General features: G+C 39.9%; 2 protein-coding genes across 2 annotated transcripts; one reads left to right on the top strand and one right to left on the bottom strand.

Moving 5' to 3' along the window:
• On the top strand, positions 1–13706 carry med17 (mediator complex subunit 17). The gene is made up of 13 exons (XM_062060566.1): positions 1–156; positions 1802–2046; positions 3416–3579; positions 3756–3975; positions 4115–4251; positions 4721–4802; positions 4876–5028; positions 5109–5239; positions 5342–5526; positions 7133–7270; positions 12697–12814; positions 12882–13041; positions 13120–13706. The coding sequence occupies exons 2-13, from the start codon at positions 1812–1814 to the stop codon at positions 13326–13328; spliced, it is 1932 nt and encodes a 643-aa protein (XP_061916550.1). The 5' UTR covers positions 1–156; positions 1802–1811; the 3' UTR covers positions 13329–13706.
• On the bottom strand, positions 13400–27289 carry LOC133658482 (V-set and transmembrane domain-containing protein 5). Its single transcript, XM_062060567.1, has 4 exons — positions 26814–27289; positions 20514–20840; positions 15416–15559; positions 13400–13868 (listed from the first exon to the last, which is right to left on the bottom strand). Exons 1-4 carry the CDS (start codon positions 26893–26895, stop codon positions 13837–13839), a joined length of 585 nt encoding a protein of 194 aa, XP_061916551.1. The 5' UTR covers positions 26896–27289; the 3' UTR covers positions 13400–13836.
• Between the last annotated feature and the right edge of the window lie 289 nt (positions 27290–27578).

Genomic DNA, 27578 nt, shown 5'->3' on the forward strand with positions numbered 1-27578 from the left:
CCTCCTATTTAGAGGGCGAAGAAGAAAATGTTCAATGGCGGCTGTTCAGCCCTTTTTCTGAAAGCAACAACGAGCGCGGCTCACGACATCTCTGCAAAAAAATACCTCAACTCTAGAGATTAACTTTTCAATTTAAAACTGTTGACTAAACTTCAGGTAGGAGATGCTTGAGGAAAATGTGTTTTTGACCTGAGTATACTTTCTTGTAACACAGCTAACCCTAGCTCGCGAACAAATACTGCACATATATAATAATAATAATAGCTTTTCAGCTTTAGTTAGGGTTGCCAACTGCCTAAAAAAGGAAAACCTTGTGAAACTGGTCGGCCTGTTTTATGTTGGGTTTGTTTTACCTTTATATATGTGTGAAATGAGTTTATACTATCTGCAAAGACCAAATGGAAACAACTGGACTACACACATATGTTTAAACTGTTGGACTTTAATCAGAATGTATTAGTTGTTGCAGGTTTTGGACTAACACAAGTGTATGGGAAAGTTGTTGTCGAATAAGCATTGTTTTTTGTGCAAAATAATAACACAATGAACACAGTAAAGTACATATTTTTTTTAAATATGCATTTTTCCTGCTTAACTTAACATAGTATATATAAACATTTCTCAAACAGACATCTCTCCTACTTAACAGTATGAATTTAGTGTGCAGCTTTAAGACATAGAGGGGTCTCCAACTTTCATCAGTATGAGAACTATTTTGACAAAAAGAAAGGAGAGGTGATATGTTTGTCTTTTATTCATATAACTGGTTACATTTAAATTAGATCACCTGTGGCCATGGTCTTTAGGTTATAATGTGATCATTATCATTGAATAGAAGCATAATTTCAGAATTCTGAATTTAACACATACAAAACTATTAGAAGTCGCAGAAAATGTAGTTTGACTCTTTGGTAAGTTATTGTATCACCAGCTAACTGTTGAAGACCCCTGTAGTGTTACTATCATAAAGTGTAGTGTGACTATCATAAAACTGGACACGCTTGTTTTACGTTTAACAACTTAGTTACACAACTTGAGGATAAGACATAATTTTTATAACATTAACTTGCGAGCAGAGTTGCTAAATGACTTCTAAAAAAAAAAAGTGAGCAAGCAATGCTAATAAGTTAGAACGTACAGTACCTCGTAGACATGAAAAATGATCTACAAATTTCCCAAGTTGCTTCTTTTTTACAGAAAAATGTCATTGTGGTAAAAAGTCACATTTGAAGTACGATTGCCAGAAGCTTGGCAGATCATTCTAGCTAACTGCCGCCACGCTGAGGCAGAGTGATAGTAGCCAAGGCAAGACAAAACAAAAAATGCCAGATAAGTCAAACTGCAATGGGTTTGACAGGTGAGTGATCAGACATGTTAGCATCAATTGGTTTTACCTTAGCCTGCTGGAAACTCTTATCAGGTGCATTCGATGGACTCTCCATATTTTACGGACAATTTTTTATTCTCACGGTAATGAAAATACGGGACCGAATGCGTCCCTTAACAGCTTAATACGAAACGCATACTTTTGTCTCTACAAATGTGAAGATTACATTTTTCAAGGGACGGTTGGCAACCCTAGCTTTAGTACCTAGCTCAGTTGTTCTTTTCCAGTCTAAGACGAGGTAACTTACATTTGTATAAACATAGTGAACATAGAATTGTTATACAAGTTGTATAGTTGGTGTTTGTTTTTTCCCTTAATAAATATGTAAATATCAGTATATAAAAGTATAACGCTATTTGTGTCTAATTCTGGAGCACTAGTATAATTCTGTCTATATTGTTGTCCACCTGCCAGCCTTGTCATCATGGCCAGTGGTCCAGGAGTGAGAGTAAGCATCGAGTCCTCCTGCGAGAAGCAGGTGCAGGAAGTGGCTCTGGATGGGACGGAGACCTATGTGCCACCTCTGTCTATGTCCCAGAACTTGGCAAAGTTGGCACAGAGGATCGACTTCAGCCAGGGATCTGATTCAGAGGGGGATGGAGCTGAGGTCGACTCCAGGGAACGTGAGTGGGGCAAGCAGGAGGCAGAGGAAGAAGAAGGTATGAGGAGAAGTTTGGACACCATAATTCGCTGATGCATACAACCTTTGGAACAAATGATGAAATCACAAGATTTGGAGGATGTTCATTCATTTGTTTAAATTTGTAGATACAAAACTAAAGTTATTTCAAATGGCAACTTTCTGCCTTTAAGAAACACTGAAAGACATCAAGGATATAAATTGAGGTAGTCAGTAACAGTTTAATGTTTAGATCAAGCAGAGTAAAATAAATATGGACTCGCTCAATTATGAGGGAAAAAAATAGGAAATCACACAGTATATTTTCATTTCCAAAGCTAACACCTGTATTAGATTAAATCTGTCTATTAGTCTGCAGTTAAAAAGGAGTGTTCACACATTGTTGAGCTGTTGTACCAGGTGTATTGTCATGAATCATGGCTCCAACACGAGATGTCAATTGAAACAAAGGTAAATCATCACGCAATATTGCAAAAGATCTTGATAGAAACCATGATCACTGTCAACTATGTCTAAAATATGGACCAAGTACAAACAACATGGGAAGGTCGTAAAAGGCAAGCATACTAATAGACCAAGGAAAACATCAAAGTGTCAACAAACCAGAAAACTTCAAGCAATATGTTTTGAAAACAAAAAATGCACAGCAGAACAAATGGGCGGAAACTGCAGTCACCGTGTGTGACCGAAATGTAAGAAACCACCTAAAGGAAATGGGTATAACACAAAAAAGCTAAACGGGTGCCGTCATTAAAAAACAAGGTTCCAATGGGCTAAAGAAAAGCAATCATGGACTATGAATGACTAGATGAAAGTCATATTTAGTGATGAATAATGATATATGATGATGGTGGAACGTAAAATGTGTGGTTGAAATTGAAGAAAATGGTCCATGGCAAGACTCTAACCTGCAAATCTGATCTGACAACAGCAATCAGAGAAAGTTGGAGTAAAATTGATGGACAGTACTGTTTGTCATTCGTTAAGTCCATGCCTCAGAGACTGCAAGCTGTTATAAAAAACGTATGTGATGCAACAAAGTACTAGTCGTGTGTTGTAGTGTTTTTTGTTTGTTTTTCATGATTTCATCATTTTTTTCATCATTTTTTCACTCTGCGTAATCTAAAAATGAAACTGTTACTATCACAATTTATTTTCTTGATATATTTTACTGTTTCTTAAAGCCAGAAAAGTTGCCATCTGAAATGACTATAGTTTTTTGTCATGTCTGTTATCTGCTTTTTATCTACAAAATTAAACACCTGAATTAACTTCCTGCAGGTCTGGTTATGTATTTTTTTCCATGGGTTGTAGTCAAACTTCTACATAAAGTTTAGTTACAGTAATGTTCTCTGTATATCAATCCGACATGCGATTTCCTTACACAGGCACAGTGAAGTTCCAGCCATCCTTGTGGCCTTGGGACTCTGTGCGAAACAACTTGCGCAGTGCTCTGACAGAGATGTGTGTCCTCTATGATGTCCTCTGTGTGGTGAAGGAGAAGAAGTACATGGCGCTGGACCCAGTGTCACAGGATCCTTCAATAAGCAAGGTAAAATGAAAAAACATTCCAATGTATGCAAATGTAATGTCCAGAATCAGAATCAGCTTTATTGTCATTACGCAGGGTAACGAGATTGATATAGAGTCACCTTTTCGCTTTTCTCCATGTAGTGTATAGTTTTCTCAAGTTCTATTTTCACTCACTCCTGGAACAACTTCATCTAGGGTCCTCAGGTGATACAGCTGATGAGTAAGAAGAAGTCGCTGGCCTCAGCAGCACAGCTCCTCCTGAAGGGCGCAGAAAAGCTCAACAAGTCTGTAGCGGAGAACCAGGAAAACCGGCGGCAGAGAGACTTTAACTCTGAGCTGCTGCGACTGCGCTCACAGTGGAAACTACGCAAAGTCGGAGACAAGATCCTTGGAGACCTTAGCTACCGGAGTGCAGGTGATAAAGCCCTTTGGTAGTGTGCAGCCATGTTGTCCGTCAAGTCTATTAAAATATTTCTGTATGAAGTTGTCATGCTGTGTGTGTAGAGGACTATTCAAGTTTGCTGTCTCGTCACAACAATGTTTTTCCCGCGCAGGTTCACTTTTTCCTCATCATGGCTCATTTGAGGTGCTCAAAAACACAGACATCGATCTGGACAAAAAAATCCCAGAGGACTACTGCCCCCTTGACGTCCAGATTCCTAGTGATCTAGAAGGATCTGCATATATCAAGGTAGAGGGTTTTTGGATATAAATTATTTTTCTCTCTCGTTACAAATACATATTCTGTTTTAGCACAAAGCACACAAATTAGACACCAGTCTAACTTTATTAGTATTCTGTCTATTATATTTATTGATACAATACAGTGGTACCTCGGCTTTTGTTAGTAATCTGTTCCAAAAGGTCTGACAAAAACCAAAATTTATGAAAAAATTCCAATTTAAAAACAATCCAATTAATCTGTTCCATTAATATGAACACTACACACATTTGATAAAGAATAATTGCAGTTTTGAATTAAAAAAAACAATGCAAAATAAATATAAATGACAAATTCATGTAGAGAATGAGGCACATGAAAATTGGGGTACCACTGTATTTACAGTATATTGGTACTGGTAACTATAAATGTTTCCATACAAAAGCACTGCGACGAAACAGCCATTGCTTCACCCAATTACTGCTCCCAATGTCTCCAGGTTTCCATCCAGAAACAATCTCCGGACATCGGTGATCTTGGAACAGTCAACTTGTTCAGGAGACAATCAAAAACCATAGCTGGTGTGGATCACACCACAAAAACAGGACATTTTCTAAATATCGTAGCATTATTCTGATCTTTATTCTAATCCAGGTTCCCAACCGTGGCACGTGAAGCTTGAGGCGGCTCAGAACGTTCTTCTCTGTAAGGAGATCTTTGCGCAGCTGTCCAGGGAAGCCGTGCAGATAAAATCCCAGATCCCTCACATTGTTGTGAAGAATCAGATCATCTCACAGCCTTTCCCAGGTGGTAATACTCATAGCAACACTTGCTTTAAAAAAAGAAACAAATCTGCAGCTCCAATTGGTCTTGTTTTTACTTTGTAGGTCTGCAACTCTCCATCTCGCTCTGCCACTCGACGGGAGAGAAGAAGAATCATCGCGCGTCTCCAGAGAAGCCCAAACCGGATGACCATCTTTACGTTCTGGAACACAACCTGCATCAGATGATGCGTGAGGTGAGACTGTTGGTGTCTCTGAATCACTCAAATATATGCTAATTGTTATCAAAACTCAAGCCCTTATGAAACCATACCGTTAATAACTTCTCTTAATGTCAGTTTCACAAGCAGCAGCTGAGTTCCTTGGTGATGCCGCACCCCGCCACCTCCCCCTTTGGCCACAAACGAATGCGCCTGGCTGGCCCGCAGGCCTACGACAAAGCCGAGATCGCCAGCTTGCAGCAGAGAGAGGGCCTCCTGGAGAAGATCATCAAGCAGGCCAAGCACATCTTCTTACGTAGCCGGTAAACCACTTTTTTATGACTGTTATTCTTTCACTTTTGCAGTCTGTAAACGTTGAGCAATGGTGAAACCACAGAAATACCACACTATCTGTAGAAGCTCGTAGATAATAGAGGTCCTCGAAACTGTTTGCTCAATTGCAAAGTAAACACTGCTTGGTATACATTGGCCCAACAGCTCTGGTCTTCGTCTTTGTTGACTGGAGAAGCTACAGAAACATTGCAAACAATACTCTTAATTCAATTCTATTGAAATGCCATCGTTAAGCTGCTGTATGTCATGGTTAAGGCTGAAAAATGCCCTTGCGTCACGTCGCCTGCGTCCCCTCTGATGCCGTCTTGATTTGTTTATAGCTCTTCCATGGGGGATTATGTTTGAATTGCAATTCTCTTTCAAAACATTAAGGGGCAGTGTTTCCTGAGGAAGCAATCACAGCTGTCATTGATGAGATCAGTGGTTCACAAACTTTTTTCACCAAGTACCATCTCAGAAAACACTTGGCTCTCCAAGTACCATATGCTGTGTATATATATGTGCTCGTGAATACGCTGTCATGTGGACCCAAACGTGTGCAACATAAACACACAAACACTTTTTTGCGACACAACACGTAACAATCATTTTGTACAAAAATAAAACATATCTTATTTTTGTTTATTTTGTTTTATTGATGTGCAAAACAAGCGTCATTGCAAAAAACACCACAACCTACAAACACCCTGCATAATTATTTTTACAGTGCACCGAGATATTAAGTACACAATACATGTAGTCTTTGCATGCAAATGTCCAATCACTTTTGCTTTCACTCATACAATAATTTATCAATTTCAAGCACAGTGTTGGCTCTCCTGTGCTCAGGGATCCTCCTCTGTGAAAGCTGACCAATCAGCTCTTTGGTTTAGTCAGGATTATTGAGAGGTGCACGTGAAGGTCTCCAAGGTGAACAGCCTGCTGCGGATATGGGTACGGCCTGGCGCGAGATTTACACCTTCTCATGGAGATGAGCAAGTCCGCGTCGCTTATAGTAGCTACGTGATGCAAGGGACACATTTCAGCCTTTTGGTAGATGCTTAGAGGGTGCTTGCGTTCGATTACTGTGACCCGTCCTCTTGCTAGTTCAAACCTCCAGGATGCGTGCACACGGAGAAGAAGAAGAACGCCACGGTGCAGGGCTGTGTTTGGAGGGATTTATGGTCTAGCTTGCCTGTTTAAACTCGCAGATATTTTTGCTTTACATTGTATATTGTTCTTTTTTTTCTCTCTTTCTCGCTCCGTGCAAATAAAACAAACAAACTCTGCGCGGCGGCCATTGGATCTGTTTTTTATTCTTTTGTACGTGGAGATCTTTCCTGTGGGTGAGCACGTGCCGTGGGCATGGGCGCGTACACCCGACATTTCATTATTTCATTTTTAACTTCTGATTATTACAAATATAGACATTTATTTATTAGTTCTGTTCTCTTAAACCACCAATGGTAACATAGGCTAGCCAATGGTGTTCTTGTTATAATTTTTGGTTTGAAAAATGTAACTTCGAGAAAGTTTTAAGGGTGCTCTAGACCTGTGATGTTTGCGTAAACAACTTTTAACCTGCTTCATTTGCAGGACCGCACGCACCATCGATAGTCTGGCCAGCCGGATTGAAGACCCCCAGATCCAAGCTCACTGGTCCAACATTAACGACGTGTACGAGTCCAGTGTCAAAGTGCTGATAACCTCTCAGGGCTACGAGCAAATCTGCAAGTATGTGTTGGAGAGATACAGAAATACCACAAAGTAATCCCACAAAGGTCACTCTAAAGCAGGGGTGTCCAAATGTTTTCTATCGAGGTTTGATACATGTTCTCCTATAAAAGATGCTAAATCCAATCTAATGGAGGTGAATATATGCTAGTGCTTCTCAATTATTTATAATAATTTGGCCATAAAACTGTTATAAGTACACCTGCATAACATTGTATCTTTATTAACAATAAAGAAGACAAAAAAAGAAAAAAATAGATCATCGTAGGTATAACAAAGAATAACTTTAACATTATTACCACTAGCATTTTTTAGCCTGTAAAATAACATTTAAAGTGCATGAATTTGCCTGAAATTGAAAACATTTTGTATTCTTTTATACTATAAACATATTCGACCAACTTCAACCATTTGAAACTGAAGATTTTAATTTAAAAGGGGCTGTTTGCGATAATTACACAGATGCCTAGAGGGTGCTAACTTTCTGATGTATTTTAATCGTTATATCCCGCCCTCTTACGTCTTCTAGGACGTAATGACGTACATTTGAGGACAGAATTATTAGCTCCCCCCATTAAAATTTCATTTTTGGAGAAGTATCTTCCAAATACTGTTAAACATTTTTTCCAAACTGCTTTTATTTTGGTGCTTCCATTATTTTACTTTGCACAGACAAACAATTATTTAACCAAAAAATAACTACCAGCGTCCAAATTATTGTTATTGGAAAACCTCTCAAGTTTCCCTAGGTTTGACAGTTTTCTGCCATGGACTTTCATCTTCAATTGTCCCCAAAGAGTCTCAATAGGCTTCATTTGGGGGCTTTGTGCAGACCATTCAGTCACATTCACCTTGACCTTCTGAAGGTAGTTTCTCACCAGGACTGACGTATGTTTTGGGTCGTTACGTTGGAAGACAAGGTGGCGACCCACACCCAGTTTTGCTGCTGACTGCTTGAGGGTTTTTTTTCCCCACGATCTTCAAATGTCCTTCTTTCTTCAGGATTCCTTGTACCTTGACAAGATTCCCAGTTCCAAATGCAGTGAAGCATCACACACACCATGTTTCACTGTGGAGACTGTGTTCTTTTGGCTCCCTTCTTTCTGCAAACAGAAGCAGTGTCTCGATGGCCAAAAAGCTCTAGTTTTGTTTCATCTGACCAAAAGACACGCTTCCAGTATGTGTAGTCTTTATCCAAGTTGTCCTTTGCATACGTCAGTCTGGTTCGAAGGTGTCCTTTTTGCAGAAGTGGAGTTTTTCTTGCTCTGCAGCCTCAAAGTCCATTCCTGTGCAGGGCTCTAGAGATTGTCTTCTTCCAGACCTGGCCAAATCTAGTGTCTTGACAGTTGTTCTGGGGCCTTTACACACAGCTCTCACTAACCATCTTTCCAGAGTCTTTGAAATGTGTGCTTTCCTACCCCTGCCAAGTTTGTTTTGTACCATGTTGCTGTCTTTGAATTTCTTGATAATACTTCTCACTCCAGTTCTTGACACTTGGAAACGCTGTGATAACTTTGTTTCCATTTCCAGCTTTGTGTTTATCAATGATATTTCCCCCAACTCTGCGCACCTCGCTGATAGTCCCTCCCAGTCTCCTCTCTGGAAGTGCACAAAGTCGTGCACACGCATAGTTTGACAGTCTGACGTTGCAACGAAGGATCCCCTTGTTTGTATTTTGTTGCAGACTATCGGTAACACACGTCGCCATGCTAAAGGATACACACAAAATATAGGGAAATAATAGATTACAATATTTAAGTTAGTCCAATACTGGCCCGCAATGCCCTCCAACTTGAATACGAAGGACCAATATTTAAGTCTTGGCTCGTCTGTTTTTTTTTAGACGTACAGCGACTTTCTTTTCTTCCTCTGATTTCCTGTCTTTTTTTTCTTTTTTTTTTAGCCGTATATATGCTGTAACAGCAAGCGCGGGTATTACGATCTTTCCAGGTGGGTGTTCGGCAGCCATGCAACAAGTTTGCACCGTGCACGCACTCTTCTATATATCGCGTCAGCCAATGACTCCTTCATGGGCTCTGCTCACCCCTCCTTTCTCTAAGTCCTGTGATTGGATCTGGAGGGGTTGACCACCAAGAAGACAAATTATTTTGTCTTTTGGGGTTTTATTTACTAAAATACTTAATTATAAGGCGCAGACAGCACGCGGACGTACGATTTTTTTCAGAAATCATTACTGTTATGATATACTGTATGATGCTAATATGGTTCTTTTTATTTAAAAAATATAACTTTAGTACCCCAGCTTTAAGTCTAAACAGATTTATTTTGTTTTTGGCTCAATGCTTTCTGATTCCTGAATCATTCAACGTGAACTAGATCTGGGGCCGTATTTATCCAGCTTCTTAGAATTACTCCTAAGACGTCTGCTAAGAGTTGACTTATGAGTAAAGAAATTCCTCGCTGAAAGCTGCACTTAAAAGTTAGTTATCAAGTGTCTTACTCACACTTTCAGCGAAGTGTAGGACTGAATCTTAAGTGTCACACTCATAGCTGAATTACGACATTACTATGTGCCGTAAACGGAATTTTAGGTGACGTCATTTCTGTGTCCATAGAAATGACCAATCACGGAAGGGAATCCCTTGTCTAAGAATAAAGAAGTATCTTAGAAATATTTAAGTGGACAATGGGAGTGTATATTTTGACAATAAACTACAAAATAATACAAAACAAACAAACAATATTGGCAATGAATCAAAAATAAATGTTTCCTTTTCTTTCCAATTCATTAAATAGGCAACTAATTTCACTGTTGCATTTTCCCAGTGGCGAGATATCGAAGTATTGTGATGACCTTTAGTTCTGCTGTGAAAGCTCTGCTGCGTGATGTTGCTGATGAGATGACGCCCCTTATTAAATCTGTGACAAAAATAATACCCGCTCTGTCTAAACGATACCATTTGATCAGCTGCTTGTCATCAAACAAAGCCAGGACATCCTTCCGCTCCCTGAACGTTCGCGCACGTCTCTCTCGCCTCAGTGCCATCCCCTGCTGGCAACTCCTAACCACTTAGGACACCTCTGAAGGTATCTTAAATATTGTGGAGAGTAGGAGTGATTGTTAGACTTAAGACAGTTGATAAATAGCTTTTATTTTTAAGTTTGAGAGTAGGACTACATTTCGCAAATTCTCAGGACTTAAGTGTAAAATGGCACTCTAAGACGCTTGATAAATACGGCCCCTGCTCTACAGGTCCCTCTGACAGAGTCAGTGTTCACTGTTGACTTCAAATAGGTTTAATTAATTAGAGCACATGACTTCCAACACTTGCTGTGTCTCAAACTGCTGGAAGTTTTTAAGGGGGCTAATAATTATGACTCTGGTGATGTTTGGTTTTTGTGAAATAACTTTGTTCCTGTGTGCAAATGCAAATATTGGAAGCATCCAAAATGAAGGTAGAATGCTTGGAAAAGCGGTGTGAAAAATGCATTGCTCTTAGTAAAAAATTAAATTCTCAATGGGGGGGCTAATAATTATGTCCTCAAGTGTACGCACGCACGTATGTAAGACCTGCACGCACATTAGTTTTGGGTGTTGGCTAATGTTAGCGAATTGTATAGTAGGCATTAGCTATCATTGAATGTGTATTTTATCTTAACAACAACATGACTGCAAATTGTTTGCTTGTGTTGGACTGCTTTTCAATGTGTACATGCGCTCCCTGCGTGTACGTGTTGACGACATAGGGTGAGTGATCGGTGTAAACACCAATCAGTTTATTCGGGCCGGTATAAAAATTGTATGACATAAACATAAGATAGACAGTGTTAAATCAAACATGTTCAACTAATGGTAATATTAGGTTGCTAATGGTGTCCTTGTTATATTTTTTGCTTTGACAAATGTAACTGAGAGGAAGTTGCAAACAGCCCCCTTAATAAACTCAATAAATAATATATTAAAATTGATCAGCAACATTAACCTAGGACAGGGGTCGGCAACCCGCGGCTCTTTGACCACTCTGATGCGGCTCAGCTGCATACTTGCCGGGGCCAACATTCTCCGATTTTCCACCGGACAACAATATTGAGGGCGTGCCGGGATGGCACTGCCTTTAACGTCCTCTACAACACATCGTCGCGTCCGCTTTTACACCATGCTATCTGCGTGCCGGCTCGGTCACATGTAGTATACAGACTTTGTTTTCTCGCGTAAGTGACTGCAAAGGCATACTACTTGGTCAACAGCCATACAGGTTACACTGAGGGTTGTGATATAAACAACTTTAACACTCTTACTAATATGCGCCACACTGTGAACCCACACCAAACAAGAATGACAAACACATTTCGGGAGACCATCCGCACTGTAACACAACATAAACACAACAGAACAAATACCCAGAATCCCATGCATCCCTAACTCTTTCGGGCTACATTATACACCCCCGCTACCACCAAACTTCCCCCCCCTCCGTGCATCAGTTGAGGTGGGCAGGGATGTATAATGTAGCCCGAAAGAGTTAGGGATGCATGGGATTCTGGGTATTTGTTCTGTTGTGTTAAGGTGCGGATGTTCTCCCGAAATGTGTTTCATTCTTGTTTGGTGTGGGTTCACAGTGTGGCGCATATTAGTAAGAGTGTTAAAGTTGTTTAAACGGGCACCCTCAGTATGACCTGTATGGCTGTTGAACAAGTATGCCTTGCAGTCACTTAAGTGTCTGTAGAAGCCGTATACAACATGCGACTGGGCTTGCACACTGTTTGTAAAGATTGTAGAGGGCGCTAAAGGCAGTGCCGTCATAGTACGCCCTTATTATTGTTGTTTGGGTGAAAATCAGCAGACATTAGATAGAATAGTTGCTCTGAAATTCGTGAGTCTCCCGGTAAAATTGGATGGTTTGGCAAGTGTGATGCTGTCAAGCGGCATTCATATAAAACTCGCGGGCCGTACTAACATTACATTTTCATATTAAGGTGCGGGCCGTGTTTCTGAGACCCCTGGTTTATACATAGCACAAAGCAAAAAAAACTTTGTATGCAGTTTTATTTCATTTTAAATTTCAAGAGTTTTGTGGCTCCCATTGTTTTCTTTATTTTGTGAAACGGGTCAAAATGGCTCTTTGAGTGGTAAAGGTTGCCGACCCCTGCCCTAGGAGCACAAGATATAAAACACTTTAACCTTCTAAACAAAAATGTATAAAACGAAAGGTGCCGATTTTTTTTCAAATCATAATGAGGAAATCAGGATTAATGGCTACAATGAGCACATGATGAAGCATGATACTGATAAAGCATGTTCCCCAGGGTCATACAGGCATTTCAGAACTGATATCTGCTTTGTCGACTACAATACAAGGCTAAGATGTTGTTTTGTTCAAATCGCTTAGCACATGAGTGTAATATCTAAAAAATAAATCAATAATAATGAATTAAGCGCAACTCTGACGCGGCTGTGTGTTCAGGTCCATCCAGCTGCAGCTCAACATTGGTGTGGAGCAGATCAGGGTGGTGCACAGAGATGGACGTGTCATCACTCTGTCACATCAGGAGCAGGAGCTGCAGGACTTCCTCCTCTCACAGGTATGGCCGCCGCCGTCTCAGTCGGCCCCTTTTTCATCCTTTCACAAATGGCGGTGTCTTGTCGCAGATGTCCCAGCACCAGGTGCATGCTGTGCAGCAGCTGGCTAAAGTGATGGGCTGGCATGTGCTGAGCTTCAGTAACCACGTAGGCCTCGGCCCGGTGGAGAGCATTGGAAACGCCTCCGCTGTCACTGTGGCCTCCCCCAACGGAGAGTATGCCATCTCAGGTGAGGTGGGGCATGGCGCGGGATCAAGTACACCATCTTTAGCCGCCTGTTCCCCTTTTTTGTTTTCTCTCGCTCCAGTGCGTAACGGTCCAGAGAGCGGCTGCAAGGTGGTGGTCCAGTTCCCCCGCAAACAGACTAAGGAGCTGCCCAAGAGCGACGTCATCCAGGACGGCAAGTGGACCCACCTCAGGGGGCCGTACAAGGAGGTCCACTGGAGCAAGATGGAGGGACGGAACTTTGTCTACAAAATGGAGCTCCTCATGGCCGCCCTGACCCCCTGCCCTTAAACACAACTACCCCCAGCCCTCGTCTGCCGACTGGAGATGGACAGGAAAACATTCTTTGTGAAGAAGCCATGTTACAAAATTCATGCCCTTTTTATTCTTGAGGACTTTTACAAGAGAGGTGCTTTCCCCTTAAATTGTGTTGGCTGCCTGCTCACTTGTTGCTCATGTTTGTACACTTTAATAGAAAATAAAGAGCAAAGTTTGCTTCTACTACTGTGTGTCCTCCTATTGGACATCAGGAATGTTGATCACATGACTTCTGTGTGTTAACAAATGTCTTTTTAAAGCTTGACCTAGTGAGCAGGCCCTTAATTCAAAACAATCACGAGGCATTGACAATAAATAGTTATTTACAGGCAGTATAAAAAATCCAGTGTGTTCTCGTTTGAACACTTAAGTTGTCTTGGTGCATGTAAACAACACCCGTTGTGGTGAAGAAGAAAGTCCTTCCTGTTGAGTAAAGTAATCCTGACGGGGTTTCCGAACCGACAACAAAATAAAAGGCGGGTCATAGAGGCTGCAGCTCCGTTGCGTCATTTTCTGCAAAGAGTGGAAAGTCAAAACTAATGTCAGTAGTCGACTCGCATGAGAAAAACCTTTGTACTTGCCACACCCAAACTGCAACACAATAGATCATTTCAACTTCACACCCAGTACTCGCCCACAGGCACTGCAATAGTCATGGTAGCCATGGTAACGGTCCGAGTACACAAATCTCAGGATTGGACTTAAAGGCCTACTAAAATGACATTTTTTTATTTAAACGGGGATAGCAGATCCATTCTATGTGTCATACTTGATCATTTCGAGATATTGCCATATTTTTGCTGAAAGGATTTATTTAGTAGAGAACATCGACGATAAAGTTCGCAACTTTTGGTCGCTGATAAAAAAAAGCCTTGCCTGTACCAGAAGTAGCGTGACGTCGCAGGTTGAAGGGCTCCTCACATTTCCCCATTGTTTACACCAGCAGCGACAGTGGTTCGGACCGAGAAAGCGACGATTACCCCATTAATTGAAGCCAGGATGAAAGATTTGTGGATGAGGTACGTGAGAGTGAAGGACTAGAGTGCAGTGCAGGACGCATCTTTTTTCGCTCTGACCGTAACTTAGGTACAAGGGCTCATTGGATTCCACACTCTCTCCTTTTTCTATTGTGGATCACGGATTTGTATTTTAAACCACCTCGGATACTATATCCTCTTGAAAATGAGAGTCGAGAACGCGAAATGGACATTCACAGTGACTTTTATCTCCACGACAATACATCGGCGAAGCACTTGTAGCTACGGACCTAACGTGATAGCATCGTGCTTAAATGCAGATAGAAACAGAAGAAATAAGCCCCTGACTGGAAGGATAGACAGAAAATCAACAATACTATTAAACCATGGACATGTAAATACACGGTTAATGCTTTCCAGCCTGGCGAAGCTTAACAATGCTGTTGCTAACGACGCCATTGAAGCTAACTTAGCAACGGGACCTCACAGAGCTATGCTAAAAACATTAGCGCTCCACCTACGCCAGCCAGCCCTCATCTGCTCATCAACACCCGTGCTCACCTGCGTTCCAGCGATCGACGGAAGGACGAAGGACTTCCCCCGATCATAGATGCGGTCGGCGGCTAGCGTCGGATAGTCCTCCTGGTTGTGTTGCTGCAGCCAGCCGCTAATACACCGATACCACCTACAACTTTCTTCTTTGCAGTCTCCATTGTTCATTAAACTAATTGCAAAAGATTCACCAACACAGATGTCCAGAATACTGTGGAATTATGAGATGAAAACCGAGCTTTTTGTATTGGATACAATGTGTCCGAATACTTCCGTTTCAACGATTGACGTCACGCGCATACGCCATCATACATAGATGTTTTCAACCGGAAGTTTAGCGGGAAATTTAAAATTGCACTTTATAAGTTAACCCGGCCGTATTGGCATGTGTTGCAATGTTAAGATTTCATCATTGATATATAAACTATCAGACTGCCTGGTCGGTAGTAGTGGGTTTCAGTAGGCCTTTAAACTAGCAGAATAAACAATGCAGCTTCAGTCAATCACTTCCATTGGTCACGTGACTCTCACCAGGCATCTGCTTCCTGCGTCTCCACGCCGCTATCCTCCTGTAGGCTTTGTTGGTGAGCCACATGCCCAGCATGAGGAGCCCCGCCAGGCAGCCCAACGCCAGGGCCGACACCGACAAGTACTGGAGGTCCTCGTACAGCATCTCTGTGCAGGAGAGAGAGACAGCTGTCTTGTAAATATAATATAACAAGGTAGGATATTTTTGTTGATCATGTAAGACAATAATGATGCCACATTGGGCACACAAGTACATTTTTACCATGGTCATCCCTCGCCACATGCACGTGTGGGCCTTCACTCTATCGCAGATTCCACTTATTTTTCGCATAAATTAAGCATTTTCAAGCATGAAAATGTGTAAATGAACCAAAACATCAATACTACAGTAGTATTGGTCACTAGGCGAGACAAAGACAATCAGTATCGTGGCCACTGATTGGCTCAGCCTCAGGCAGCATCTAGTCCCTCTTTTACGAGTGGAAAGGGTGTCATTTCGTGTCCGGACGGCTCTCGTGATGTTAAAACCCGTATTTAAAAAGGTTTAATTCATAATTAACAATTCGGACTTTGCGGAAATGAATCTACACATGACACTATTTTTACTAGAGATGTCCGATAATGGCTTTTTTGCCGATATCCGATATTCCGATATTGTCCAACTCTTAATTACCGATTCCGATATCAACCGATACCGATATATACAGTCGTGGAATTAACACATTATTATGCCTAATTTTGTTGTGATGCCCCGCTGGATGCATTGAACAATGTAACAAGGTTTTCCAAAATAAATCCATTTTTTCTATTCAAGTTATGGAAAAAAATGCCAACATGGCACTGCCATATTTATTATTGAAGTCACAAAGTGCATTACTTTTTTTAACATGCCTCAAAACAGCAGCTTGGAATTTGGGACATGCTCTCCCTGAGAGAGCATGAGGAGGTTGAGGTGGGTGGGGTTGAGGTGGTGGGGGAGTGGGGGGGGGGTGTATTGTAGCGTCCCGGAAGAGTTAGTGCTGCAAGGGGTTCTGGGTATTTGTTCTGTTGTGTTTATGTTGTGTTACGGTGCGGATGTTCTCCCGAAATGTGTTTGTCATTCTTGTTTGGTGTGGGTTCACAGTGTGGCGCATATTTGTAACAGTGTTAAAGTTGTTTATACGGCCACCCTCAGTGTGACCTGTATGGCTGTTGACCAAGTATGCCTTGCCTTGTGAAAAGCCGTAGATATAATGTGACTGGGCCGGCACGCAAAGGCAGTGCCTTTAAGGTTTATTGGCGCTCTGTACTTCTACCTACGTCCGTGCACACAGCGGCGTTTTAAGAAGTCATACATTTTACTTTTTGAAACCGATACCGATAATTTTGAAACCGATACCGATAATTTACGATATTACATTTTAAAGCATTTATCGGCCGAATATATCGGCAGTCCGGTATTATAGGACATCTCTAATTTTTACCTTTGTGTAAATCATTGCTTAGAGTAATTGGGAAGTTTAAATTTTTCCGATTCCATGTCAACAACAACAACAAAAATCTGTCGATTTTACAGTAAAACAACTGGCTGAATTTTACCGTAAAATTTACATTTAGATATTTTTTTTACAGTGAAGTACTTCAAATTGAAAAACCATACGACTGTTTTTTTCTTACAGTCAACTTATGGCGACTGAACAATGGTTGTTTTTACAGTGCATTACTGGAAATAGAAAAATAATAACACTTTTTTTTTCTTACGGTCAAATTATGGCGACTCAGCGACCAGGTTTTATTTTTTTTGCCAGTTTTTACATGGAAAACTAGTACCTTTTACAGTAAAATTCTGGCGACTGAACGACCAGTTTACAGTAAAAAGGTCTCTTTTTTTACAGTGAAGTCTTTGAATCCTGCACCTTCAACAAATTCGAATTAAGAGGGTTTGATTTAATCATAACACAAACTAAGCATACATCAAATGTGGCGTGTACCCTGTATGTCTCTCACCGAGTGGGCCTGTTGGTTTCAGTACATGATTTGAGAAGTCATTTTTGGGCACCCACAATGTCTGATATCATTTATCCCAAATTCATTCAATATTTTTTTGAAATGTTAAACAACAGTGTCTGATTTAATTTATCCTGAATTTATTATTTATTGGTACATAATAAAAACCGTCTCTGATATTGATACTGAATTCATAATTTATTACTATTTAGTGAAAACCACCTTGTCTGATATCATTAATCCCAATTTCACAAATGTATGTTCAGTTAATACAAAACAAAGTATTTCATATAATTTATCCTGAATTCATCATGAATTGGTATTGAACAAAAAACAGTGTCTGATGTAATGTATTATTTGATGAAAACCACAGTGTCTGATATCGTTGATACTGATTTCATGTTTTATTGTTATTTAATGAAAACCCCAATGTGCGATATCATTAGTCCTAAATGTATTCATTCATTTTTTTAAATATAAAACACATTGTCTAGATATTATTCTTCCCGGATAATTCATGTATTATTTCACAGAAACTAAAGTGTCTGATGGTATTTATCCTAAAATTGTACTCATCTTTTGAATTGATAAAGTTATTTTGTCCATATTCTCTAAGGCTGTGAATCTTTGGGTGTCCCACGATTCGATTCAATATCGATTCTTGGGGTCACGATTCAATTCAAAATGGATTTTTTTCCCCAATTCAACACGATTCTCGATTCAAAAACGATTTTTTTTCCTGATTCAAAAGGATTCTCTATTCATTCAATACATAGGATTTCAGCAGGATCTACCCCAGTCTGCTGACATGCAAGCAGAGTAGTAGATTTTTGTAAAAAGCTTTTATAATTGTAAAGGACAATGTTTTATCAACTGTTTGCAATAATGTAAATTTGTTTGAACTATTAAATGAACCAAAAATATGACTTATTTTATCTTTGTGAAAATATTGGACACAGTGTGTTGTCAAGCTTATGAGATGCGATGCAAGTGTAAGCCACTCTGACACTATTGTTCTTTTTTTAATTTTTTTATAAATGTCTAATGATAATGTCAATGAGGGATTTTTAATCACTGCTTTGTTGAAATTGTAACTAATATTGATACTGTTGTTGATAATATTCATTTTTGTTTCACTACTTTTGGTTTGTTCTGTATCGTGTTTGTGTCTCTCAATTGCTCTGTTTATTGCAGTTCTGAGTGTTGCTGGGTCGGGTTTGGTTTTGGAATTGGATTGCATTGTTATGGTATTGCTGTGTATTGTTTTGTTGGATTGATTAATTTAAAAAAAAAAAAAAAATAGATTTTTTAAAAATGAGAATCGATTCTCAGATTCTGAATCGCACAACGTGAGAATCGCAATTCGAATTCGAATCGATTTTTTCCCACACCCTTAGAAATTAATCTCATGGAAATGACTGCTGTCATTTGATTGCAATAATAAAACATTGAACTTGTCAGGTTTGGAACAGGTGTGCTGCAGGTGTGAGCACAGTGCATGTGTACTTCTGACGTCGCTCACATGTGCTCCACTGAATGCTCAAGGAGTTTTTGCGTTTGCTCACGCATATGGAAAATCTGAGGGAACATTGTTTGGGTGTAACCATAATACGCCGACAGGGAGAAGTTTTTGTTTACACGATGAGTCGGGTGTGTCTTGACCTTCGCGGCGGAGGCTCTGCCGAACCCCTGAGGCCGACTCACCGAACCCCTAGGGTTCGATCGAACCCAGGTTAAGAACCACTGCTGTGTATAAACAACTAGTTTGCATGTCACAGCAACAGATACTGGATGTGCAGTTTTGCTTACTTGGCAAAGACAGTAGGAAAAACCAGTTAGTTGCGTTAGACATATAGGACATGGAAGTGTGCCAGGGAATAATCACGGACAATGTGGGCCTTTAAAGGGTGAGGAATTTGTGAAAAAAAGAAAACATTTATGTATTTATTTTTTTAATTAACTAATAAGAGGTGGCGACTTGTCCAGGGTGTACCCTGCCTTCCGCCCGAATGCAGCTGAGGTATGCTCCAGCACCCCCCGCGACCCCGAACGGGACATGCGGTAGGAAATGGATGGATGGAGGTAAAAATAAGGCTTAAGTAATTAAAGTAAATAATGAGGATTTCTAGAGTGAAGCCTTTAACAGAGCATGCATGTAGGAGTGTCCACTAGGAATGCTAAAAAATTGTTTCATATTCAAATCACAATTTTTATTTATTCCGATGAATTCATAAATTTAGAGAATCAATAAAAAATAAAAAAGTTATAATTTTTTTGCATTTTTATATATTTTTTTAGCATTTTTTTTGCGCATTTAAAAAAATGTTTTCGGGGGGTGTAAAACAATTAACAACTTATTATTATGGTCTTTTTTTAGTATTGTATTTGTATGTCTTCTCAATGTATTTTTTTTACATTTCTATCCTAATTAGTATTGTAAAACTGGGATTGAGTTTGAGTTGCTCTATTTTCTTGTATTAGATTTATTAACCTTGTGTGGTTTTTGTAAATAAAATGTACAAAATTGTTTTTTTTAAATACATTTGTAAAAATACACTTTTTAAACCAATACTGCGCGCATAAGTCGTACTCCAGCAGCCAAGAAGAGCTTTTGTAACCTGTAACCTGTTTTGAAAAGGTTTTATTATAATTTATACACCAAATAATCCATCCATTTTCTACCGCTTGTCCATTTTGGGGTCGCGTTGGGTGCTGGAGCGTATCTCAGCTGCATTCAGGCGGAAGGCGGGGTACACCCTGGACAAGTCGCCGCCTCATCAGATAGACAGACAACATTCACACTCACATTCACACACTAGGGCCAACTTAGTGTTGCCAATCAGCCTATCCCCAGGTGCATGTCTTTGGGGGTGGGAGGAAGCCGGAGTACCCGGAGGGAACCCACGCAGTCACGGGGAGAACATGCAAACTCCACACAGAAAGACCCCGAGCCCGGGGATCGAACCCAGGACCTTCGTATTGTGAGGCACATGCACTAACCCCTGTTGCTGCCTACACCAAATAATATATTACAAAAATCGTGTGGAATCGAGAAACCATTCTGAACCAAACAGTCACCCCAAAATTCCCACCACTAGTGTCCTCGTCCACTCACCATTGACTTTGAGGACAAATCCGGCATCCTTGCTGTTGCCCGTCCCGTCCGTGACCGTGACCACATAATACCCCCCGTCCTGCAGCCGCAGGTCCGACAGACCCATGGAGCCGTTGTGGTGGGCCTGCACCCTGCTGCTGTAATCCTCAGTGATGTTGGTGAACCCCCCCGGCTGCCAGGCGCCGATGCTGCGTCTCACCGAGCTTGAAATGAAGGTCCATTGGATGGTGGGAATGCCGCTGCAGGTCACGTTCACGGAGAAGAACACGTCCTCCTGCACGGATCGGATGAGACTGTGCAGGTCGGACTGGATGGAGATGGCCCCAGCTTGAAAGACGGAAAGACAAAACCTTTAATTAAAGCTGCAAGCAGCAATGGACGGGACCGACTTTGACGGCACATAAAATCCAAACCGGAGCAGTAATTAAAACTCTTTCATCAACTTTTAATCAGAAGGGTTCAATCTCTCTCCTGTGCTAGTTTGAAGCAGACACGACAAACGCGCTCAGAGGAGATAATGTTTGAAAAAAGGTGACCGGTTTTTTTACAAAACTTTTGTTTTGAAGGGGGAATTGCAAACTTCCTGTTGATTTTTGCAGGGAGTTGTCAATGAATGAAATGTAGGTCTAAGCGAGACCTACATAGAGGTTTTTGTTTCATGTCTCTACGACATTACTACTGGAAGTTACAGGCAGTTTTGTCTGTGTTTTCTTCCTAGGAGCAGTTTTGTCTGTGTTTTCTTCCTAGGGGGCGCTAGAGCGCAATTTTGAGTTTTGGGGTTAGGTTTTTTATTAGATCGCAATTTTTGCCAGTCCTGATGTGTGTGTCCAGTTTGGTGAGTTTTGAAGCATTTTAAGGGGGTCAAATTACAGCTCAAAGAGGCAAAAGTGACTGTTTTTTACTAAACTTTTGTTTTGAAGGGGGAATAGCAAACTTCCTGTTGATTTTTTTCTGAAACATGTTAGTGTATGAAATCTAGGTCTAAGTGAGACCTCCATAGAGGTTTTTGTTTCATGTCTCTATGACATTCCTACTGGAAGTTACAGGCAGTTTTGTCTGTGTTTTTTCCTAGGGGGCGCTAGAGCGCAATTTTGAGTTTTGGGGTTGTTGGTTTTTTTTTTTTATTAGATTGCAATTTTCGCCAGTCCGGATGTGTGTGTCAAATTTGGTGAGTTTAGAAGCATTTTAAGGGGGTCAAATTACAGCTCAAAGAGGCAAAAGTGACTGTTTTTTCAAAATGTTTGTTTTGAAGGGGGAATAGCAAACTTCCTGTTGATTTTTGCTGAAAGATGTTAGTGTATGAAATCTAAGTCTAAGTGAGACCTCCATAGAGGTTTTTGTTTCATGTATCTACGACATTCCTACTGGAAGTTACAGGCAGTTTTGTCTGTGTTTTTTCCTAGGGGGTGCCAGAGCGCAATTTTGAGTTTTGTTTTTTTTTGTTTTTTTATTAGATTGCAATTTTCGCCAGTCCTGATGTGTGTGTCAAATTTGGTGAGTTTTGAAGCATGTTAAGGGGTCAAATTACAGCTCAAAGAGGCGGTGGTATAATAATAAAGAATAAAACGTTACAATTACAATAGGGTCCTCTGTCCCAAAGGGACATTGCGGTCCCTAATAATGATTCATCTGCACTGTAGGAACTAAAATGTGTCATTCCAAAAGACAGGTGATGGCTGGAAGTACAAAAACCCAACAGACTAAGGAACACTCGTTGGGGTGTGTGTGGTTTTGGTCCTATTAGTATTTACGCGGGCACACACCTTTAAATTGCTCCAAAGGAGCCTGTCTGGTTCTGTTGGTGGTGTGTTTGCTTCATGAGGCACAAGTAAAAAAAAAAAAAAGTGTGCATGCCTTTGTTCAAATATCAGCGACTAAAAAAACCTCAGTGATATGAACACTGAAAGACTGTGACGGTGCCCGCGTGTGAAGGAATCTTTTACCTTGGAATATCGATGACGCAACATGGTTCTCAGGAAAAACATTTTTACGCTCACACAACGCAAAAAACTTTCAAGTACATACAAGTATGTGGAACTAAATTATGGAACAGATTCAACTTAAGAAGCAACACTTTTGTCTTTATTTTTCTTTTTTTTGCCATTGCTAAAAAATTTAAAAAAAAAAGACTAAAAATCTATGTTATAATGAATTATTACTTAAAAAATATCACTTTACAATGTTTTATGTGGAAAAAATATTGCATATATTGTGTGGTTGCCATAAAAAAACATCAAAGTTTTATTTGACAAAAGAGCATAAAACAAACAAAATAATAGTTCAAACGTAAAATCGACAGATATATCTGATTGATTGATGCTTTTATTAGTAGGTTGCACAGTGAAGTACATATTCCGTACAATTGACCACTAAATGGTAACACCCGAATAAGTTTTTCAACTTGTTTAAGTCGGGGTCCACAGTTGATCTCGTAATTTAAGTGTTAAAAGTTTAAAAAAAAACCTAATAAAAATGTATCACTTTATGAGTGGGGGACCTTTTGGATCCCAAATATATTTAGTAGGATTTTATTTAACATTTCACTGTGATTACTCAAAAATATTAAAGAATTAAAATCAATGGTGTTGATCTTTTAGGGCTCTAATTACTAAATACTGCATATTTCAGTTTTACTATAAATAAAAAAGTTGTCTTTGACAGAAAAGGCATAAAACCTTTTTTTTTTTACTTTATATCAACCTGAAGTTGATATAGAGATTTACTGTAAGCGTTAAATAAAAAATAATAATAATTTGACTTATTGTTTACATTTTAATGACTGAGACCCTTTATGGTCCCCGGGAGCCCTAAATGTTAAAAATAAAAATAATCCATATATTTTGTTAAGGTTTGAAAATGAAAAATACCAAAATGGCCCCCGCATGCTTAAATTTTTACGTGTACAGCCCTCAGTGGAAAAAGTTTGGACACCCCTGATTTACAGTATTATTAATGAAAACCACAGTGTCTGATATAATTTATCCTGAATTCATCATGTATTGGTATTTAATAAAAAAAACTGTGCCTGCTTTTGATACTGAATTCATAATGTTTTGCTATTTAATGTCTGATATCATTGATCCTGAACTGATCATTTACAGTATTATTAGTTAATGAAACCCACAATGTCTGATATCATTCATCCCAAATTAATTCATTCATTTTTTGTTCTTGGGCAAGACACATCACCCTTGCTCCCAGTGCCCGCTCACACTTGTGAATGAATGACAGGTGGTGGTCAGAGGGGCCGTAGGCACAAATTGGCAGCCACGCTTCCGTCGGTCTACCCCAGGGCAGCTGTGGCTACTAATGTAGCTTACCACCACCTACGTGTGAATGTGGAGTGAATGAATAATGGGTTCTCACTGAGCGCTTTGAGTATCTAATCAATAGAAAAACGCTATATAAATCTAATTCACTATTATTATTATTATTAAAACAACACTGTCTGATATAATTTATCCTGAATTAATCATTGATTGGTAATGAATAAAAAACAGTCTTTGATATCATTGATACTGAAATCATAATTTCTTACTATTTAATGAAACCCATAGTGTCTGATATCATTTATCCCAAATTCATTCATTTAAAAAAAAGTACAACCACAGTGTCTGATATAACTTATTATAGTTTAATTAACACAACTATGTCTGACATAATTGATCCTGAATTCATTATTTATTGATATATAATAAAAAATAGTCTCTAATATCATTGATAATTCATTATTTATTACTATTTAATGAAAACCGCCTTGTCTGATATCATTCATCCCAATTTCACAAATGTATTTTCAGTTAATAAAAACCAAAGTATTTTATATAATTTATCCTAAATTCATCATGTATTGGTATTGAACAAAAACGAGTGTTTATTAAAATGTGTTATTTGACGAAAACCACAGTGTCTGATATGATTGATACTGAATTCATCTTTAATTGTTAATGAATGAAAACAACAATGTGCAATATCATTTATCCAGAATGTATTCATTCATTTTATTTCACACTGTCTAAATATTATTCTTCCCAGATAATTCATGTATCGTTATTTCACCGAAACTAAAGGGTCTGATTTAATTTATCCTGTAATTGTACTCATCTTTTCAATTGATGTTATTTTGTCCATATTCCCTATCGGGTATATCCAATATGCAACATTTATGTTCTATTTTAATATGTTTTTTACATGTTAAACAGGTGATACCACACTTAATCTCCACGTCAAAGCAGTTATTGATTTCCTGGTAAAAAAAATTTGTGTTGAACGTGTATCATTAATTCCTGAGACACGGAGACGGGGTAGGAAGAACTGAGGTCGGCTTCTTCCCGCTCCTTTTCGGTCATATTGAATTGTGCAGCTGTAAACACGTGATGTTTCATAACAAACAGTCATGTTGACCTGGTGGGAAAACAAACAGCAAGGACACACGGTCATGGTTTCCATTCCAATCAACCCACTTTAAATTGTTGTGCAAAATGTTTTCGCTTCGTTAAAAGGCTGGTTTGTGCCCAAACGATTTTTCTATTTTTCTTTTGGAAAATGTTTAACCAGTTTTTCAGGCACAGGCTGATTGAAGAATGATTTACTGCGTGCTCCAATACAAGTGCTGCTACTGTCTCTGCCAAGTAAAAAACAGGGCTTTGCTTCAATTTCCGCAATTCCATGCTTCCATATGCATTTTACGTGCATTCCAAAGAGAAGTACCACAAAATGCAGTGTGCCACATCTTGGGCTCCAAGTGTGGAGTGTGCAGAGATAGAACTCAACTACCTTTAATAGTCGCCATCTTAGCTACATAGCAGAAGGTGAGCCGACCCCCATGCAACTTGGGGTGTACGCGAGTCGGCAGAAACACATGCCACATGCGGTCATGTGATGTCCCATCAAAACATTTGGGAAGATTGAAGCATATGGGTTAACGTTGTGACGGTTATCATTTTTCACCGCAAGACGGTGATTTTGGTGCCGATATCGATGTGTAGTCATGATCACTTCCCGACCTTAAAGCCTCATATCCGTTTGGAAGGAGAGCGGCTCATTTAAAGTCAAGTAATAACCGTTTCTTGGTTGATGGCGAGGAGAATTTTTTTCCGCCAGGCTCCGCCCAATCACGAATAGGTACGGATAGGTACTGACCCATCTAGAACTTCAAGGTGTCGTCAACATCATTTACACCAATTCTTATCAAGATCTGAATTTGTGGAGCCAACAGCTTGCATGCATGGCAGCTTTGTGTTATTAGTAGGGGTGTGGGAAGAAATCGATTCGAATTCGAATCGCGATTCTCACGTTGCGCGATTCAGAATCGATTCTCATTTTTAAAAAATCTAATTCTTTTTTAATTAAACTTTTTTTTTTTTTTAAATTAATCAATCCAACAAAACAATACACAGCAATACCATAACAATGCAATCTAATTCCAAAACCAAACCCGACCCAGCAACACTCAGAACTGCAATAAACAGAGCAATTGAGAGGAGACACAAACACGACACAGAACAAACCAAAAGTAGTGAAACAAAAATGAATATTATCAACAACAGTATCAATATTAGTTACAATTTCAACATAGCAGTGATTAAAAATCCCTCATTGACATTATCATTAGACATTTATAAAAAAAAAAAAAAAAGAACAATAGTGTCACATTGGCTTACACTTGCATCGCATCTCATAAGCTTGACAACACACTGTGTCCAATATTTTCACAAAGATAAAATAAGTCATATTTTTGGTTCATTTAATAGCTAAAACAAATTTACATTATTGCAATCACTTGATAAAACATTGTCCTTTACAATTATAAAAGATTTTTACAAAAATCTACTACTCTGCTTGCATGTCAGCAGACTGGGGTAGATCCTGCTGAAATCCTATGTATTGAATGAATAGAGAATCCTTTTGAATCAGGAAAAAAATCGTTTTTGATTCGAGAATCGTGTTGAATTGAAAAAAAATCGATTTTGAATCGAATCGTGACCCCAAGAATCGATATTGAATCGAATCGTGGGACACCCAAAGATTCACAGCCCTAGTTATTAGAGTCAACATTTCACTTGTTTGCTCTCTTATTCCACTTTTTCATGTTTTTTTGCAATAGTATTCCAGAATGTGCCGCGGGCCGTCAAAACTTAGATGCGGGCCGCACTTTGGATACCACAGCTCTAAGGTCACTTTAGCCTTCTTGTGTTGTATTTGTTGTGCGTTTTAACGCTGAAATGTCAACGACCCCAAGTGTTATGCGGGCTCTTGACATTTTTGGCGCCATACGACTTCCCAACGTGTTGCACTTACCTATGTGACACACGTAGAGTGCCGAGCTGAGAAGCACGGCGACATCGTGGACATCCCAGGGCCTGAAGTGCAACGTCAGCATCTCGGACCCATCGGTTTGAAGAGCACCAGAAGAATCTCCTTCGGGTCTTCCCTACATTCTGCTCACGGTCCTCGCCGGATAGTGTCCCCACGTTCTGCCACGTGCTTGTATTAGGCTTGTGTCGTCCTTGTGGTCTCGCTCTCTCAGGCGCTGAGTGTGTGATCATCCCTGTGCAGTGCACAGCCAGCTGGTGCACACCTGACCGACAGGTTGAGCCGGTGATTGCTGAGTAAACATGCACTCAAGGTTCTGCTGGAACTGACTCTCCTTCACACACACACACACACACACACACACACACACACACACACACACACACACACACACACACACACACACACACACACACACACACACACACACACACACACACACAAACGTCACTCCAACCTCTCCTCCCCCGTTCGGTCTATACCTGACATGAACTCCCTCCCCCACTCAGGCAGCAGGATTGGTTGTGAATCCCCCCCTCCCGCTCATTGTGGGACACACCTGGCAGAACGTGCTAAACAGGAAGTGTGTGTTCACACTACACCTGCTTGTTTGTTTCACTTTAAAAGGCGCACACACACAATGTGATCACGACTGAAAGTGGACATCTGTACCATCTAATCACATCCAATGACAGGCTGAGCTGAAACTTTTTTTAATTGACAGTTGGAAATATATTAATTTAAGACTGC

The sequence above is a fragment of the Entelurus aequoreus genome, linkage group LG10 (assembly GCF_033978785.1).
Source record: "Entelurus aequoreus isolate RoL-2023_Sb linkage group LG10, RoL_Eaeq_v1.1, whole genome shotgun sequence".
In the NCBI taxonomy this organism is placed as follows: Eukaryota; Metazoa; Chordata; class Actinopteri; order Syngnathiformes; family Syngnathidae; genus Entelurus; species Entelurus aequoreus.

Excerpts from the sequence above, each read along its gene's own strand:
- LOC133658482 (XM_062060567.1), bottom strand. The coding sequence starts at position 26,895 with ATGCTGACGTTGCACTTCAGGCCCTGGGATGTCCACGATGTCGCCGTG. Across the intron at positions 15,560-20,513 it reads ATTTGTCCTCAAAGTCAATG|AGATGCTGTACGAGGACCTC; the intron begins GTGAGTGGACGA and ends TCTCCTGCACAG. Across the intron at positions 13,869-15,415 it reads ACGCAGGAAGCAGATGCCTG|AAAATGACGCAACGGAGCTG; the intron begins GTGAGAGTCACG and ends CACTCTTTGCAG.
- med17 (XM_062060566.1), top strand. The coding sequence starts at position 1,812 with ATGGCCAGTGGTCCAGGAGTGAGAGTAAGCATCGAGTCCTCCTGCGAG. Across the intron at positions 4,803-4,875 it reads ACAATCAAAAACCATAGCTG|GTTCCCAACCGTGGCACGTG; the intron begins GTGTGGATCACA and ends ATTCTAATCCAG. Across the intron at positions 5,240-5,341 it reads TGCATCAGATGATGCGTGAG|TTTCACAAGCAGCAGCTGAG; the intron begins GTGAGACTGTTG and ends TCTTAATGTCAG.